The sequence below is a fragment of the Cyprinus carpio genome, chromosome B2, assembly GCF_018340385.1.
Source record: "Cyprinus carpio isolate SPL01 chromosome B2, ASM1834038v1, whole genome shotgun sequence".
Lineage (NCBI taxonomy): Eukaryota > Metazoa > Chordata > Actinopteri > Cypriniformes > Cyprinidae > Cyprinus > Cyprinus carpio.
The window spans coordinates 7571721-7589692 of NC_056598.1; the positions used below are offsets into that span (position 1 = coordinate 7571721).

Genomic DNA, 17972 nt, shown 5'->3' on the forward strand with positions numbered 1-17972 from the left:
GGTGTAGCAATATTGTTGTCTGGGTGGAAATTGGGAGAAATTCAGGAGAAAGGTCGGCCCGGGAGATTTTCGGGAGGGGCTTTGAAATTCGGGAGTCTCCCAAAAAATTGGGAGGGTTTCATTTGCTTGTGTTGTAAGCATTTGCAGCGCGTGTTGTTAAATTGATAAAGATGGTTTCTTAATTTGCAGGGGTTTTTTTATTTATTTTTCTTTTTATATATGCAATTTTTTTTTTTTTTTTTTTTTTTGCAGCGCGTTGAGCTCTCTCGGCCACCATAGCAGGTCCTGTTGGGGTATGGGCATGTTTGTTTTAGTGCTTTCAAAGATCAACATAATTTGGCAAAAATCGCTTAGTGCACCTTTAATTATTTCCGCCATTGCTTCAGAATCAGGTCGGGCAGACACAGGCTGACGCACAATAATAATCTACCAGTCACCATAACTTTGACCCATGTTCTCACTACACAATGTTTTGTTGTCAATAAACACACATGACGATGGTGCTGCCACTGATGTTTACATTCTCTGTCTGTGTATGTGCTACTACTCCTGACCCCGGGGTCCTATGAGGAGCTGGTAGCTGCCTCAATTGTGCCTGTGGTGGTAACCATAGTGATTATATAATATTGTCTATGACTGAACTGGTGATTTGTCTGGACTGAAAAAATTGGACTGCTAACAGCTTGGTCCCCCTAGTTAAAAAATCCCATCTACGCCCCTGACTGACCTTCATCAAGCATTTGGCTGATGAAGATCGGTGGACTGAAACATTGAGTATGATAAATAAAGTTTAAGAATTCACAAGTATTGATAGTGTGCGGGTTCGTTTCCTTATTATTGTAGACTACACATGATGAGAGGCAAATGTGATCTGAAGCCTGTGCAGGCAACTGTGAGTGCTGAATAACCCCCCCAAAAAATAAACATTTTCATTTTGAATCCAGTAACACATGAAGGTCTGAGAGATGTGACTGATGTACATCAACGTGTTAGTAAGGTTCAAACTGTCCAGCGCATTCCATACAAGCTGACTGGCACAAAGACTTCCCTCTCACCTCTGCAGCAGAGACAAAGGAATCTGTTGAGGCGATGCTGATTGAATCTCTCAGACAAGGGGTCCTCCAAGTCCTCCCGCATGGAGAGATACATGTGCTTATCTTCCACAGGAAATGAGGGAAGATTAGACTGAAGCTTCCTTATCTCACATGGGTAAGCGAACTGGTCTAATTCCAAAACAGCAGACTGACTAAATCGATTCAGCTGTATTAAAGGGACAAATGTGTTTATAGGGTTTGCATGTGAAAGGGTGTGAATTGAGTATGTTGTGCCATGTGTTCTGGGTAGTGGGTAAGAGGTAAGGAAATAACTTTGGACTATGACCAGCTTCTTTATTTAGATACATAACATGAGCTGAGCCTCAGTAATACGCAGCAGGCGCAGCTGCATGAAGCAGAACGTGCAAAGTTGCGCCACTGTGTCGGTTTCTTTGTTTGATGAAGAAGGCATCTTCAAAATATCTTGTGTGTTCCACAGCAGAAAGAAAGTCACAGGTTTGCATGAAAAATGCCAAGTTATTGGTCACAATTGGTTTACACCTGCAAATACTAGTAATAATAGAAATAGTCACAGAAACTTAAAGGTGAATATTTGTTATTGAATATTTATTGACAAAATTGTCTTCCATTGATCTATTCATTGCTTGAATACAAACATGTTCAATTCCAGACCCAAAAATCCAAGGACTGGGAACGCATTACGTTTTTACTCAGTTTATTCAGTGCACTTGGTTTTTTTCCCTTACACAAGCAGGTTGTTGTTTTAATCTCCAGTGGTCTGTTGTTCCAATTCATTTGTTTATTTTTTGACTGGGAAATAATGGTCCGGGCCAATGTTGCCAAAAATTCAAGGTGCATGTGCCAGCTGATTGTACATAGTAAATGCAGTTAGAAACATTTGGCTATGCACGTACAGTATGTGTGTAGTATTCTCACAATGACATTTGCTTCATGCACACTTTTGGCTAGATATAGATGGCTAATTTTGTGCCACAATCAGACAGTTGCAATTGTATGTGCTATTTTTTATAAGAAACCTCTTAACTTCTTAAAGGGGTCCTATTATGCTCTTTTACAAGTTCTTGATTTTGTTTTGGGGGTGTACTAGAACAGGCTCTCATACTAGGTTGTTCGAAAAACATATATTTTTCACGTATTTTACATTATTAACCTGTCACACATCAATAAAAAAGTACATTTTTAGAGTACAGTTATAGTTCACAGAGCCAAGCCCAGTAATTAATGTTACATAAGATCAATCATTCACTTCCACACAGTTATCTATTGACACAACTGTCTTTAGTTTAGCGCTCACCATTACTAGGACGTGTTGAAGGGTGTGTCATTCCCAGTGCTCCCTCAAACTCTTGCTGGAGCTGATAGGCTCTCTGTAGCACGGATTCCAGCTTCCGAATGAATGCTACAAAACTACTGATGTCCTAACAAAAAGTAAAAATTAGAATACTATGTTTTATGAGCATGGAGACTCAGGTTAGGAAACATGGCTAAGTAAACTGGGTCCACACATTAACATTCTGTTTACACTTAACAGTATCATTAAAATATGAGTGTTTTTAAAGATATAAAGTTTTAAGTGAAAATTAGTGGGAAATGTACCCTAAATGTAAAACTAAGAAAAATGAGCATGAACAATTAAATATCCTGTTTTGCTCAATTTCGCCAACAAAAACAGCTCTAAACAAAGCAACAGCAGAATTGTTGTCTTTCCGAACAACACACAGCTGAATGAATGTTACTGAATGAATCCAAGGTTTTTAATGAGTCGAGAGAGCAAATGATTCAATGACCCAACATAAATTTCTGAATGAATCACCTGGAATCGGTTGAGTGAATGACTCAATCATTAAGACAGTGACTTGCCGCCACCCATTGGCGGTTTTAGTTTCATATTTAGAGCTTTTTTTTTTTCAGATTTCAATATTAATTTAAAACAAAAAAAAAACATTAAACCCATTTATTATCATTATTTATCCAAAGCTGAATTTTAAAATTTAAATGATCTTTTGGGGGACAAATTTATGTGTGATTTATTTGCAATTAATTTAATTCTTGGACACATCATATATTTAATTAGATTAAACATCTGAATCACTTGACAGCCCAAGTTATCATATTACTTTAATTAATTATCGTAATCGTGAACACATTGGTTTGTAGGGCAATTTGTTTTACCATTTACTGGCCTTTGTTATTCTTTTAGTCATTTACTTATAGCAGCTGGTGAATCGGAAGTCTTGCTCATTCACTGAAAATGGAGTATTTCAAAGTTGCAAAATGAGGTAGATATCACCCATCTAGTCTCAGTCTCAGACGTCACGCCCATGGACCGTTGGCTAAACGTCTGATGCATATGGGACACAAAAGTGAAACACTTCAAGAGTGTTGAAGCCGTCATCGGATTGGTTGAATTCTACAGGATTTCCAGGAGAAGTGTTTCGCGTTCGTTAACGTTCTGCTTGGAAACAAAAGATCCCGTGGCGCCAAACCCCCTCACAAAAGAAGAAAGCCGTAGTGTTTTCAACTGTGACGACGAGCTCTTATCAGGATCAACTAAACACTGGAGTTTCAAAAGTATGTGAAATATTAATGAATATAATATGAAATAATATTAGAAGTTCGCGGCATAGAATCTTTCAAATACGTTGAGAGTTTTACACACCGATCTGTTATTGTGGCGACATTTCCACGCCCTGAAACATGACGCTGAACGAAATGAACTTTTATTGGTTGTTTGACATGTCGGTCAAACGGCCTCAGGGCGGGCCTTGGCCAATGAAAGCTGCCATGAATTCCAGACCTTCAGCTGCAGTTTGAAGGTCTGGCTAATCGAGACTATCACCCATCCCTACTAAGAACTTTAGTGGTTGGTGAGTAGTACCTTCATGCTTTCTTCTGCAAGGGCACCTCCTGAACTTGTACACACAGTGCCAAGAAGGGTCAGAGCAGTGTACTTTTAGTTCCTGAGTACATACTAAATACTAGAATATTATACATTTACTGAATTAAATCTAGGGTGTGCTCATTTCTGCAATCCTTCATTTAAACAAAATTGGCTAATTTACTTATCTTACAGAAAATATTGGCATATATTTTGTTGTTTTTTTATGAAGTAAATGTTTAATACATTTCAATTTTGCCATCTTTCCACAAATTATATTAGTGATCATAAAGAAAATAAATCTTTTAGATTTATTCAGAGGAGGTGTACTCATTTATGCTGTGCACTGTATATTAAACAACTATCCAAATATGATGATAATAAATCAGGTTGCTTGCGGAGGCTAGGCTTGGCAGGCAGCTGGAACCACATTACACAAGTTCTTTGAGTTCAGAGGCAGATTTGGACACTCAGACTCTGAAAAAAAAAAATATATATATATATATATATATATATATATATATATAATTTATTACATATTTTAAAATAATATACAATCCATTCAAAAGTTTGAGGTCAGTAAAAGAGTTGTGCCCTAAAGAACTAAACTTTTTTTTAAATATGTAACCCTGGATGACAAAACCAGTCATAAGTAGCACAGGTATATTTAAACATTATATGGGTCAAAATTATCGATTTTTCTTTTATGCCAAAAATCGTGTTCCATGATATTTTGTATGTTCCTACCATAAATAAATCAAAACTTCATTTTTGATTAGTAATAGACATTGCTAAGGACTTCATTTGGATAGATTTAAAGACAGTTTTCTCAATAATTATTATTATTTTTTATTTATTTATTTTTGGCACCCTCAGATTCTAGATTTTTAAATAGTTGTATCTCGGTCAAATATTGTTCTATTGATCCTATCCTAACAAACCATACATCAGTGGAAAGCTTATTTATTTAGCTTTCAGATGATGTATAAATTTAAAAAAAATTGACCCTTATGACTGTTTTTGTGGTCCAGGGTCACATATATTTTTTTGTAACATAATAAAAGTCTTAACTGTCCTAGATAAAGTATTAATTCATTTAAAAATAATTTTGAATGCAGTAGTAGTACACTCTATACATTTATAATAAAATAATTTAAACTGTTATAATACTTACTCTTTGTTGATTAAAGGTGATTTGCGATCTGCATTTACCTTTTTTCAGGGGGACAGTGGTGAGGAACTCAAATGTTTCCTGCTCTACAGGCGAACTGGCTTTTTTCTTGCACTTCCTCCTCCTGAAGAATCTTGCGAGGTACTTGAGAGAGACCGTGCTGAAGGCAGTGGTGGCAAAGAGCTTCTAGGTGCCCCCGGTGCTCAGACTCACCTGCTCACTGAGTGAATGGAGAGACATAAGGCATAAGGATCAAGAGCTCAGCTCAAGGCACAGAGATCAGAGTGAGAAATGCAGATAGGGAGAGGGTGAGACAGACAGACAGGGTGACAGCATGGATTACATGGCTGGAATTGACTGCCTGGCATTTGGTTGGTTGTACGGTGATTGGCTTGAGCGTTCTGATCTACTGAGCAAGTTTAAACTAATGACAGGCACACGATTTATTAGAAGACATAATACTGTGTGAATGACCTAAACATTGTTAAAGAGCAAAAACTATTTCCACAATTCATGTCCTACATTAAAAAACCAAGAGGAACTCTCAAAAAGACACCATGCAACACGCGTAACACTGCCTATTATTAGCAAACAACATTGTCTTATTTATCCTGGTTGCTACATGAAGCACAGCTACTTATGCATGCCACAGCTTTTCCTACTTTGGCACTTAAGAACCGAATAATGAAACTGTGAGTGAGATTTGAAAGCCATGGCAGTGGACAGGAGAAAATCTTCAGCAAATTATTTAAACTCAAACGTGGGTCTTTTCATCACACAATGCTATCATACTGCTTCAGAAAACTTCAAAAATACTTGACTGAAATATCGCAGAGCACTTTTATTTATTTATTGATTTATTTATTTTAATAATTTGTTTAAGAGTTTAACATTATCTGATGAGCATTGTCGTCCTTTGATATACAGGTACAAAAGCTTTTGGAAAACATCTACATTTGTATTTCACAGTAAAAAGCCATACCAAAAAGGAATGGAAAACAATCTTGTTTTTGAAGGAATCAGTTTTAAGACATAAGCCTGCAGGCGAGAATAGCAATGTTGGCAATGCCACCCGTGCTCTGTTAATACTGTCTTATCCATAGCAGTGAGCTTGCTGCATGCAACACATATATATGCATTCAAAGATAAATCAGACGCAGCTGTGAAATCCATAAAACACGATTGAATGGCCCAAAATGGAGATCAAAACAAAGGCAAGCTGGTGAGAATACAAATATAATCTCATAATGTTAATGTGTTAAGCAGTAAACATGTTTAAACAAAGCACTTTAGATAGCACCCAGTAGTTTCCACTATTTGGGGGAATCAACCTACAAATGGCTTACTTACAATTTACAGTACAAACTTTATAATCTATATCATTAATGCGCCACAAAATAATTGTATTTAAAAAAAAAAAAATTGCCTGTAGTATACACTACCAGTCAACAGTTTGTGAACAGTAAACTTGTTAATGGTTTTTAAAGAAACCTCTTCTGTTCACCAAGCCTGCATTTATTTGATCCAAAGTACGGCAAAACAGTAAAATTTTGAAATATTTTTACTAGCCTATTTAAAATAACTGTTTTCTATTTGAATATATTTCAAAATGTGATTCATTGAGATTTCAAAGATGAATTTTTAGCATCATTACTCCAGTCACACGATCCTTCAGAAATCATTCTGATATTCTGATTTGCTGCTCAAAAAACATTTATTATGATGATGTTGAAAACAGCTGAGTAGAATTTTTTCAGGTTTCTTTGATGAATAGAAAGTTCAGAAGAACAGCATTTATGTGAAATAGAAATCTTTTGTAAAATGTGGTCTTTATCATCAATTTTGATCAATTTAAAGAATCCTTGCTAAATAAAAGTATTCATTTTCTATAATTTATTTTCCAAATAATAAAAATTATACTGACTCTAAGCTTTTGAATGATATAGTGTATAAAGTTGCAAAAGCTTTTTATTTCACATAAATGCTGATCTTTAGATCCTTCTATTCATCTCATCTGTTTTAAATATTGATAATCAGCATATTAGAATGATTTCTGAAGGATGTGACACTGAAGACTGGAGTAATGATGCTAAAGATTCACCTTTGATCACAGGAATAAATTGCATTTTAAAATATATTCAAATAGAAAACGGTTATTTTAAATAGTAAAAATATTTTACAATGTTACTGCTTTTGCTGTACTTTGGATCAATAAATGCAGGCTTGGTGAGCAGAAGTGACTTCTTTAAAAACATTAAAAATCTTACTGTTCAAAATGTTCAAAAACTGTTGATTGGTAGGCTATATAGATTACAGAAATATTATATTGTAAAGTTCTATATATATATATATATATATATATGTGTGTGTGTGTGTGTATATATATATATATATATATATATATATATATATATATATATATATATATAACATTACAATATAACATTACAATGTTTATCACATTGATTTAAATAGGATAATCTTGTTCCATATTGATATAAAAATAAAAAGAGAAACAAAAATATATATTCATTTCATTGTTACTAATAACATCCAATGCATTAAATATTATATTACGTCAAAGTTTCCCTAACTGTGAAGAGACTGTACAAGGTTTGTGAGTTTATGAGAAGCTAACAATTATTTAAATCATAAAAATGTTACATTAATATATGTATATTTATTTTAAATGACAACAATCAAAATAAAACCCTTAATAAAAAATGAAATATTATACATGTTTATCTGCATGTCATGTGACCATGTCAATAATGTGTAATCATGTAACCAATAAAAAGTAACTGTTGTCTTATGGCGAGTATTTTAAAATGTAAACTAATCAAATTACATATATTTAATTTTTTAGGTAACACTTTATTTATGGTGTCTTTGGTACACGTTGTATGTACTTATTATTATAATAACAATAAATTATGCAGAATTACATGCAACTAACCATAAACCAAATCCTCATCCTAACTCTAACTCTAACTTTAAAGTAAGTACATGTAGTTAATTAATATTACTCCATATTTAAATGTATAATTATACTGTAACAAGGACACCTTAAAATAAAGTGTAACCAATTTTTGGAACCTGATTGCATGATCTAGATAACATGAAATCGGTTACTACCCAGCACTGTATATAAAACACATAATATTATTATGTTTAAAATTATCATTTATATACCTGAACCCAGGCTGACACCCCTACATTTAAAAAGCAATTTTTGGATGAAAATGCAATAAGCTTGGAGTCAGTAAGCTTAGAAAACAACCCTGCTGCTGGTCACTTTACCTGTGGAAGAGAGTAATAGACTGACAGTGTTTTTCTGAACAGATCCTCAGTTATGATGCCATGATCCCTCTCAACTACAGCCCATTATCCACCTCACCAATTCAACCTAACAGAAACACAAATTACATCTGACATACCATATATAACATACAACCAGCTGACCTGTTAAACCTCAAGTGACACTGATTAAGAGAGGACACACACACACACACACACACACACACACAGTTCAGTCATTCTTAAGAAGTGGGACAAAATGGTGCAAAATTGAAAAACTAAATAAAACCTTGTACTCGGACAAATGAAACTACATTTATGTATCTTATATGTATGTACTAATCTACTGAGCTATGCTTTGATACAACCTCCCAACTTTTCTCTTTTTTAACCAAATGTGTTTGTTTTTTACCTTGGACTGTGTAATATAATTTCATCATCTTTATCTTTAACAATTCAAAACACATTCTCATGTTAGCAGACAGATTACACTTTCACATGTGACCAACAATTCCACAACAAATATAAAAAAATCAATGAAATATTATCAAAATATTCAAATGACGGAGGTGACGGAGTTGACACATCCGATGTTGGTGATGAAAACCTGAATTTGTAGTCATTTTAATGATCAAATACATTGAATCAATCAATTACTGCATTAAAACAAACACAACAGTGAGTATGTTATTGTTTACAAAGCTTTAATTCAAGAGTCACATCAAGTATTTTGATATATCATTGGAACACAAAATCTTATGGTGGTGAGTGGTGACATCTGAGGGTGTTGACAAATTTGGCATTTCTTTCACAAAACCAATGCAAGTTCATGCAATAGCCATTTTATTTTTTTCTGTTAATGCTAGATGGTAATGGAACCTGCTTCAGGAGAATAAAATGATCTAAATATTTCAAATAATTTCCTCAGAAATTGCTAGATGGTGTTGACATATCATGGTTGTGACAAAGGAAATATTAACATTAGGATTTAAAATATTCTAAAACTATAAAACTTAGCAGACCCTGTCTGACACTGATGAACTCTGCAGAGGTGAACTGTGGCAATAAGTGATGGGTCGTTCTTGAATGATTCGTTCATTTTGAACAGATCTTTAATGTGATTCAGGACGAACGAGTCGTCTCGGGGAGTAATTCATTCAGTCGTGCATGCGCAACATCCTATGGGTTCTGTACTGAAATTAGTTCACCTGTTTCGAGTCTTCGGGTTTTTCAAGTCGTTCATTCATCACGTTACAGCCCCATATTTAACCAATACAGTCTGAGCCGGAAAGAGAATTGATTAGTTCATCTATCGAGTCTTTAGGTATTTTGAGTCGTTCGTTCATCACGTGACAGCCCCATAAGCTTATGCACTCTTATTATCTTCTGAGAAATCCTAGCATTGCCTTACCTGATACATGATGATCCTGCTGTGCTGGACTGTGTATGATAAATGAGGTAAGTCTGAGTTTGTGTATGTGTGTATACATATATAGTGTACACACATACATTAAATACACTGTGTGTGTTATTGTAATAGACATTGTGCGTTTAATTAGTCCACAACTATTAATCAATTCACTAATATGACAAAAAATTGCCTTTGGTGTTTCTCATTTTTAAGATACTTTGAAAAAAGCCTGTGCTAAATGAATAAATGTAAATATTTTGTTATTTGATTTTAGGTAAATCCCTCTTTTTTCAATGAACAGCTTACACAGAATCTCAGAACAGCTGCGGTAACAGAAGACCCATGTGGTGAGAGCAGCACTGCAGACTTTCCTGATGGTGAGGAGCTACTTGCTGCGGAACCTGCCGACATGAGTTCACCTTACTATGAGTGCCTATGTTCTGTTCAACATTATACAGAAAAGCAATTATAATTGCACTATTTTTCTGCTGTATCTGTTGGGCATTCAGGAGGAGATCATGGACCATTTTCACAAGACTGATAATGCGTTTCAGCAGTCATCGGCATCGTAAATCCTCATAATTTTGGTATATTTTGATTTTTAAAAAATGAAGTACATTTATAACACTTTACTTTGTATTATATCACATTTGTATCAAATTACAAAAAACTAGTTCATGCTAATGCGAGGGTGTTTCTAATGCAGCGTCTTTGGGAGGGATGGTAAATTTGACATTGTTCTCTCTTCTGACTGCTGTTTCAGTCTCTGTCATTTTTTTTCCTTTGATTAAACTTATTTAAAAAAAAGTATTTATATAAAAAAATATACTTATGGTACTCTCCCATTCACTGCTCTCAAAGTTTACCCAACTATGACAACTTCCGCTGCTGAGATTGCTGTTCAATTTGCTGAACGAGACTCAAAGGTCCGAGTCGTTAAAATGATCCAAACTTCCCATCACTAGTGGCAATGGAGTTTAGCGTGACAGCTGCCCCTGATATTCCCTGATTTTATTACATTTTATTGAATGTCTGACATTGTTGACAAAAAGTGGGGTCGCAACTTTAAACTCTTATGAAACATGCATGTGTCATTAAAAAACAACCTTGCTTTGATAGGAGATATTATTAAGTGTTGCTTTTGACGAAACAAGCTCTTTATTATCATAAAAAAAAAAAAAAAAAAAACATTTTTATCAATTTTATTGCATATGAATAACTGAACCCTTCTCTTTGGACACACTGTTTTAGATGTAGTGAGAGGACATTAAGAAACATAGATTTGGTATAATAATGAGAAAATTAAATTGAAGGTGATAATTGTGATAAATACTTTCTATTATTAATCCCTCATGACATTTAAAATTGAAAATATTTTTATTTTTAAACCTAATAGCAGTTACCTTTGCTGGACCTGTTTTCCCATGTCTCAAGAATGACTAAGTTTATTTCATACAATTTCTCTCTAATGCCTACTCTGTGTCTTTTTATACGTTGCAGTCCAATACATGTAATCTGTAGTCTAATCTTGGGAATTAAGGAAACAGAGGTTAAATAACGGTCATGTTAATGGCGTGATCATGGCCATCAAAAAAATGGGACCTAACATTTATGAAAAATTACCCACATTTATCCAGTTTCGATTGTCGCTCGACAGAGTTAACTATGTGTTAAACAAATAATATTTGACATTTACCACAAGAATGTATTTTTGTATATTCAAAAAATATTGATATATTGTTCACATGTTTATTTTTATTTATTAATCTTATTTTTACTGTATTTTTGTTTCCTATCATGCCTGATATGCAGCGCTATTAGGCTATATGCGCTGTATAAATAAAAACCTTCTTTACTGTATTTTACATCAATTAAACAATCTTAAATCTCAAACCAAGTCTTGCTCATCTCCTACCGTAATGTAATTGACTGTATACGGCCAGACGGGGGCGTCTGGGATGGGATGGACCCCGCTCTGTCTTCAGGGATCAATAACGTTACGCATCTGAGTCGTTCCGCGCGTCCACACTAGGAGGCACCGCCGCTGCCTGCGTTCCCTATTCACTCTCAGCGCCGCACAGCAACCGGAAGAAGCTGTTTGAATGTGTCATACCATGTAGTAGCACCAGTCAGAAGTTAAAGTGTCCGACGCCAGGCGTTTGAAAACCTGCTGTCTGCAAACCGGAGAATACTACAGATATGTAACTTAACTGACAAGCCGAAAGACGTCTTTACACCGCCGCTCTCTTCATCAGCAGATCAGACGCGATAATCGATTCATATTGAAACCATCCATCGTTGATTTCCCTAGAGGTGAGCTACTGTTATACCACTGGCTTGTGTGCGGAATGAAATATGGCGTATGTAAAGCTTTTCGTCCAGCGGAGTTTAATATTAAGTCGTCCGTTGATTCTGTGCGGTTGTAGGTGCTGTGTTGTGATATGAGCTGATGCAGAGGCAGAGCTGTCAGATGATGAGCGGCGCGCTGACTTTAGCTTTAGCCCGCCGCATTCACACGCCTTCTGTCTGCTCTTCATTCAAAGTAAACACCGCATTCAGTGACCTTCTGCAGGGATTTTAGCTGTGCTTATGGTTGTAATAACTGAAAGGTTTATAGTCGTGGGGAAAACTGTGGGGAAGTTTGTGCGTGACGGGCTGAAGCTAGTTGCTAAGTAGCCTAGCGAAGATTCTGGCTTATGCTGACGCGCTGCTGGAGTGACGTCACGTACAGCTGTAGAGGCCCATAGTTGTCGTTTACTGTATGTGACTGTACATTACTGCACAATACTATGAGTGTACTGTACATAAGAATAAGAATAGCAGCAAACAACAAAACAGCTACAACAACAATTTTCCAGAATAATTACTTATAATAATTACTCACTATCTCGAATCACCAAACTATTTTAAATACTCTTTTGCATGATCACGGTTTTCTGATATGGGTTAATGGTCACGTGACATGCTGTTAAACAAAATGTTTCGTGTTTCTTGATGAGTGTTTTTTTTTTTTTTTATTATTAATTTTATAATTATTTTACATTGTTATTTTTTTATGGTATAAATTAGGCGTTTATACAATAAACTATATAGGGGATCCCATACACGAAGATAATCATATTTGGGGGTAAACATTAAAAAACTCTTATGTAATGACTTGTTAGATTTTCATCAGCTTTCATCAAAGCCACTGCAGTTCCCTCGCAAACCCTGGTTTGGGGAAACCTTGTCATAGATTGTAGTAAGTCTTGTAAACAGTCTCTGTTGCAAAACTGGTTAGTCTGTAGATTTTTAAAGATAAAATTTTATGATGCTATTATTGTTTTCTGTTTTTATAAGGTCAAAGTGCTCTGAGATTGTAAAGTATGTGCAGGCCATACAGATTTTGCATACATATGCTGTCCTGTCACAGATATTCAGTAGTCTACAGGTTATCGATTGAGTACAAAAGACTCAGACAACATTTGTTTTTGTTTTTTCAGTGATGTATTGTAAATCTATGTCAGAAGTTCAAGACATGGCAGTGTTTTTTGTTGTTTGTCATGTCTTAACCTTCGCCCTGAATGACACTCCGTAACCGCAGAGACTTTTGCACACAGTTTAGAAAACTGATGGCAGATACCTGCTCTACATTTATGTTAACATTTACAGATCGTAAAATAGGAATTGAGATTAAAAAGATTGTAATTAGGCTATTAAATGGAAAATCATGTACTGTCTCTGAAGGCTTCATTTCCCTTATGAAAACACGTGCGCTAGTGTACTTCAAATCTAAAAAAAAATAAAATAAAAAAAACTATACTTGCGAATAATATTAATGAAATAAAAGGCCACTAAATTGTATCTAAAGAGAATAGTTTAATGACTAATTTTCTTAAACTTGAGTACTCTTTCAAAAAAACACACTTTGTAAAATATCACATTTAAAGAGTTACTTCAAAATGTTGATATTCTTTTAATGCATATTATTTTTAAAAGTTGTAGTCTTCATAAACATTGTTTCATGCTATGCAAATTGGCAAGAGTTTATTGGATTGTTTATGAAATGACATAACATTGCGCTGCCTGTTGTTTTCATGGTGAATGATATGAACAGTTTATATGTTAGCAGTGAGATGTATTCATATACAGTTTGATACATTGTCAGAGTGACTGATGCATCGCTGTGTATATATACTCCGCATTGCCCTGGTCAAACTTCTGGTCTAATACATATTTTATCCAAGTGTGTGTAATATAGTGTGTTCATTTTGGCCGTTTGGACAATATGGCATCTCTCAGTTGTTTTAAAGTGAGCATTTTTGGGGCTTGTGGCATATGAGTCATCATTTACTCATCCTTATTATGTTACAAAGCTGCATCCTTTTGTGGAACAAAATAGGAGATGGATGAGAGGATGTGATTATAATTGTTAAAGCTTCAGATAATAAAAGTGGTTCACTTGTTCTATATTATATCATACTATATTTATCTCAAATATGTCTCTGTTGGCCACTTGTGTTTGAATTTCAAGTGGATGGCTTATTTCATCTGGATGGCTTAGTGTTCTCACTATGAATGATGTGTTTTTAATAATCAGATCCCAGATCCTGGATTTTTAAACCGTAGTTAAATAAATATATCTCTCTCTTTCCAGTAGAGTGATGTCTGTAGCGTCAAGCAATGACTGTCCACACTTGGAGTGTGTGGGGGAGATCACCAAGGAAGAACTCATCCAGAAGTCTCATGTGAGTCCCTACCAAGACCCAGTCACACCTTTATCATAGCATAGCTTTAACCAGTTTCTCGTGCATTATTTACAAAGTATTATTGAACCTATTCCAGAGTTTGTCCATAGGCACTAATAATGCATGGCTGCCACACATACAAGAGCTTAGGCTATAAATGGTGCATGCTGTTGAAAAAGTGTGATGAAAATCAATGTGCAATTATTTGTATGCATTTTACATTATTGTAGTTTAAAAGCATTTGAGGTTGCGGTATAATTGCTTGCCAGATTGTACCTTTAATAGAATACATGTTTTCAGGAGAGTTTTTTGTTAGTGGGCTTCACTGCATATATACACAACCATTCAAAAGATTGGGTCAGTACAATTTTTGTAATGTTTTTGAAATAAACCTCTTATTTATTCTACTAAGGCTGCATTTAGTTGATCAAAAAATACAGCAAAAACAGCAATGTTTAATACAATTGCAAATAACTGTTATCTGTTTGAATGTTATTCCTGTGATGGAATGTGATCATTACTCCACTCTTCAGTGTCACACCATCCTTCAGAAATCTAACATGCTGATTTGGTGCTTAAACATTTCTTATTATTATCATCAATGTTGAAAACTGTTTTGCTGCTTAATATTTTTTTTTTCAAGATTCTTTGATGAATAGAAAGTTATAAGATCAGTTTATTTTAAATCATTTGTAACTAGGGGTGCTCTGATTGATCGGCTACTGATCACAATCGGCCGATAATCGCTTTGGGATGTTTGATCGGTGGTCTCTATAAAGGCCGATGTCAAGCTGATGACGCGCCTGCCGTGAGAGGTCTGGCATGACATGCAGTGGCAGCGTCTCAGTCTCTGTCCGGTGTGGGTGAAATAATTATAATGCTGAAGGTGAGGTACAATTCATATTTCTTCATTAAACAACTTGTAAAGTAATTTTAAAAAGTTTTTGTGAGGCATAATTTCACAAACAGCGTGAGTGTATCACCGCACACTCTCTCTTTCTCTCAAAATGCATAAATGGGTTCAAATCAAATCGCGTCTGCACTATAAGCGAGCTTCACAGTTGACACAGGAATTGTCACTTCCACAATTGAGGCAATGTCGCATCCTCACTAAAGTTTATAAATTGCATTTCTTTTTTAATTCTTGCCAGTGTCCAAACCATTCAGTGCTTGCACGCTCTCCTGGAGACCTTGCGCTCATGCACACTCACAGCGCACACAAATAACAGCAGTTTCACACATACTCCGTTTGCAGTGTGTATGCAGTGCGTATTTTGTCCGCGCTCATGTTAACGGTTTAAAGCGTTCACACCTCAGACGGTAGCGGTCCGGCAGTGTGTTCCAGGAGCAGTGCGTCTGCAGCAGTGCAGAGATCGTTTCTGCACCGAGTCTATTTTTTCTGCACTGTAAGCCCTTAATTAATGTGACCGCGCATTGTTTCAGTAAATATGAACATGGATTGACACAATAATGTAGTAATTACATCATAAATGCATATAATTATAGTCTACTGTGTTTTACAGTCAATACAGGCTATGGCTTTTTGGGTAGGTTTAAAGGAAAAGAGCACTTTTAGATAAACAAGGCAATAATAGATGGCACTCATGGAGTTAGGGAAACAAAGTTCTTTATGAACCGCAGGATTGCTTGTAAAAAAGATTTAAATGCTTTAAATGTTTTGCCTCTTGCTTGAGCTACTTAATATATATAATATAATATAAATCTGGAAGTAAATGAAAATGTAAAAAGCACTGAATAATGTGTTTCTTAGGCCATGTTCACACGTACAAGGGTATTTTTATAAAGTTTTTCCTTCTTCCATTTAAAAAAAATCTCCATCAACATAAAAAACGCAAACACATGCTATGATGCACTGTCAAGAGCATGCCAAGCCAACAGGTGGTGATATAATCTCAACCGTTAAAGCCATGTTGGCCAATCAGAAGCCTGAAAAAGTTTCCAGTAGGCGGAGATAACAGTGCTGGCTCCTACGTCACAAGCCAAAAACACCGGTTTCGCTGTCTACACAATGACACAGCAACAGGAGTGTTTGAAAATCTTCACCCTGGCAGGCGTTTTCAAAAATGTTCGGTTTCAGTGACCTGTGCTGCGTTTGTGTGTGGACGAACGGCCAAACCGCGTAGAAGAAGCTGTGATTTAAAAAAAAAAAAAACCGCATTCGTGTGGACAGGGCCTTATATTTATTGCGTTTAAACATGTCTATGAAAGATTGTATTACTGAACTGTGTAAAAAAAAAAATAATCACAATGTTGAAAAAGCATTTTTAGTAACAATGTTTGTAATTCAAATCTAAATAAAGGATAAATGTTGTGTTTGTAGTAAACAGCCATGGGTCAGTAGCGGACTCCTGTGTGAAAGCACAGTGAGCACCTTCTGCTTCTGCACAGCTTGCATACCGCACATGGACTTCATGCGCACCGCAAACGGAGTATGTGTGGACCTTACATACAGCTCACGAAAACAGGCTTGTGCTGTGTGTAAGCTCTTGTGCAACAATAAATTGATCGAAACTGAAATTAATCGAAAACAAAAATGCAGTGCATGGTCAAACATTAAGGTGAGATGAATATATATTTTTAAAAAATGTCAAAAAAAAATGCCCCCCTCCACCCCTCAAAAAAAAAAAAAAAAAAAAAAAAACTCTCACAAGAGTCAATTTTTGAAAAATGAAATTCAGGCCCTCAATAAATGTCTAAAAATCTTGATTGGATCATCACTATAAATAATTCTACATGATAAAAAGATTGGTATCGGCGATCGGATCGGCAGATACTGCTTTTGGTGATTGGCCTCAAAAATCCTGATCGGAGCACCCCTGTTTGTAACATTATAAATGTTTTATAGTCACTTTTGACCAATGCAATTATCCTTGCTGAATAACAGTATTATTTGAAATTAAACTAATTTAAAATAATTTTTCTGACCCCATGCTTTGAAATGGTGGTGTACCTGGGACATAGACTTGGTAAGACAATTAAGTATAAATGTGTTTTTGTTTTCAGGGTCAGTGTCAGGACTGTAAAGTCGGGGGACCAAACCTTTGGGCTTGTCTAGAGGTAAGTTATCTTTATATTAAGTAATGTTCCTCCACAAGTTTGGTGTGTAATGGGGGATGCACCGATATTAAAATGCTGCAGCAATGGCAATTAGCTGCAAATTATTTTAACATTAATACCCGATAACCGATACATGGCTGATATTTAAATTCTATTATTAATTTATACTATTTTAATTAATATTATACTAATTTAATTAATACTATTTTGTGTAAAAAAGAGAGAATAAAGAAAAGAAAATTAATAATGATTAAAAAATAAATTATTAAATGATTTTTTATCTGTCTGGGTGAGAAAAAAAACTCTGATGAATGGTGATGTGAAATTCTTGATT

At 35.2% G+C, this 17972-nt stretch overlaps 1 protein-coding gene and 1 long non-coding RNA gene across 5 annotated transcripts in view; one reads left to right on the plus strand and one right to left on the minus strand.

The window, feature by feature from the left end:
• Nucleotides 1–1720: 1720 nt before the first annotated feature.
• On the minus strand, nt 1721–11880 carry LOC122136166. The gene is made up of 4 exons (XR_006153970.1): nt 11749–11880; nt 8426–8531; nt 5167–5345; nt 1721–2494 (listed from the first exon to the last, which is right to left on the minus strand). It is a non-coding gene; the product is annotated as an uncharacterized LOC122136166 (long non-coding RNA).
• Nucleotides 11858–17972, plus strand: part of LOC109055359 (ubiquitin carboxyl-terminal hydrolase 33) — a 29873-nt gene continuing 23758 nt past the window's right edge. Inside the window, exons 1-3 of one of the 4 annotated variants that reach the window (XM_042717931.1) lie at nt 11858–12146; nt 14473–14560; nt 17585–17638. In XM_042717931.1, coding sequence (XP_042573865.1) covers nt 14477–14560; nt 17585–17638 — 138 coding nt within the window. In that variant the 5' untranslated portion in view covers nt 11858–12146; nt 14473–14476. Of the gene's footprint in view, nt 12147–14469; nt 14561–15260; nt 15447–17584; nt 17639–17972 lie in introns of those variants that run through there. The other 3 variants (XM_042717930.1, XM_042717932.1, XM_042717933.1) reach the window with 3 other exon arrangements.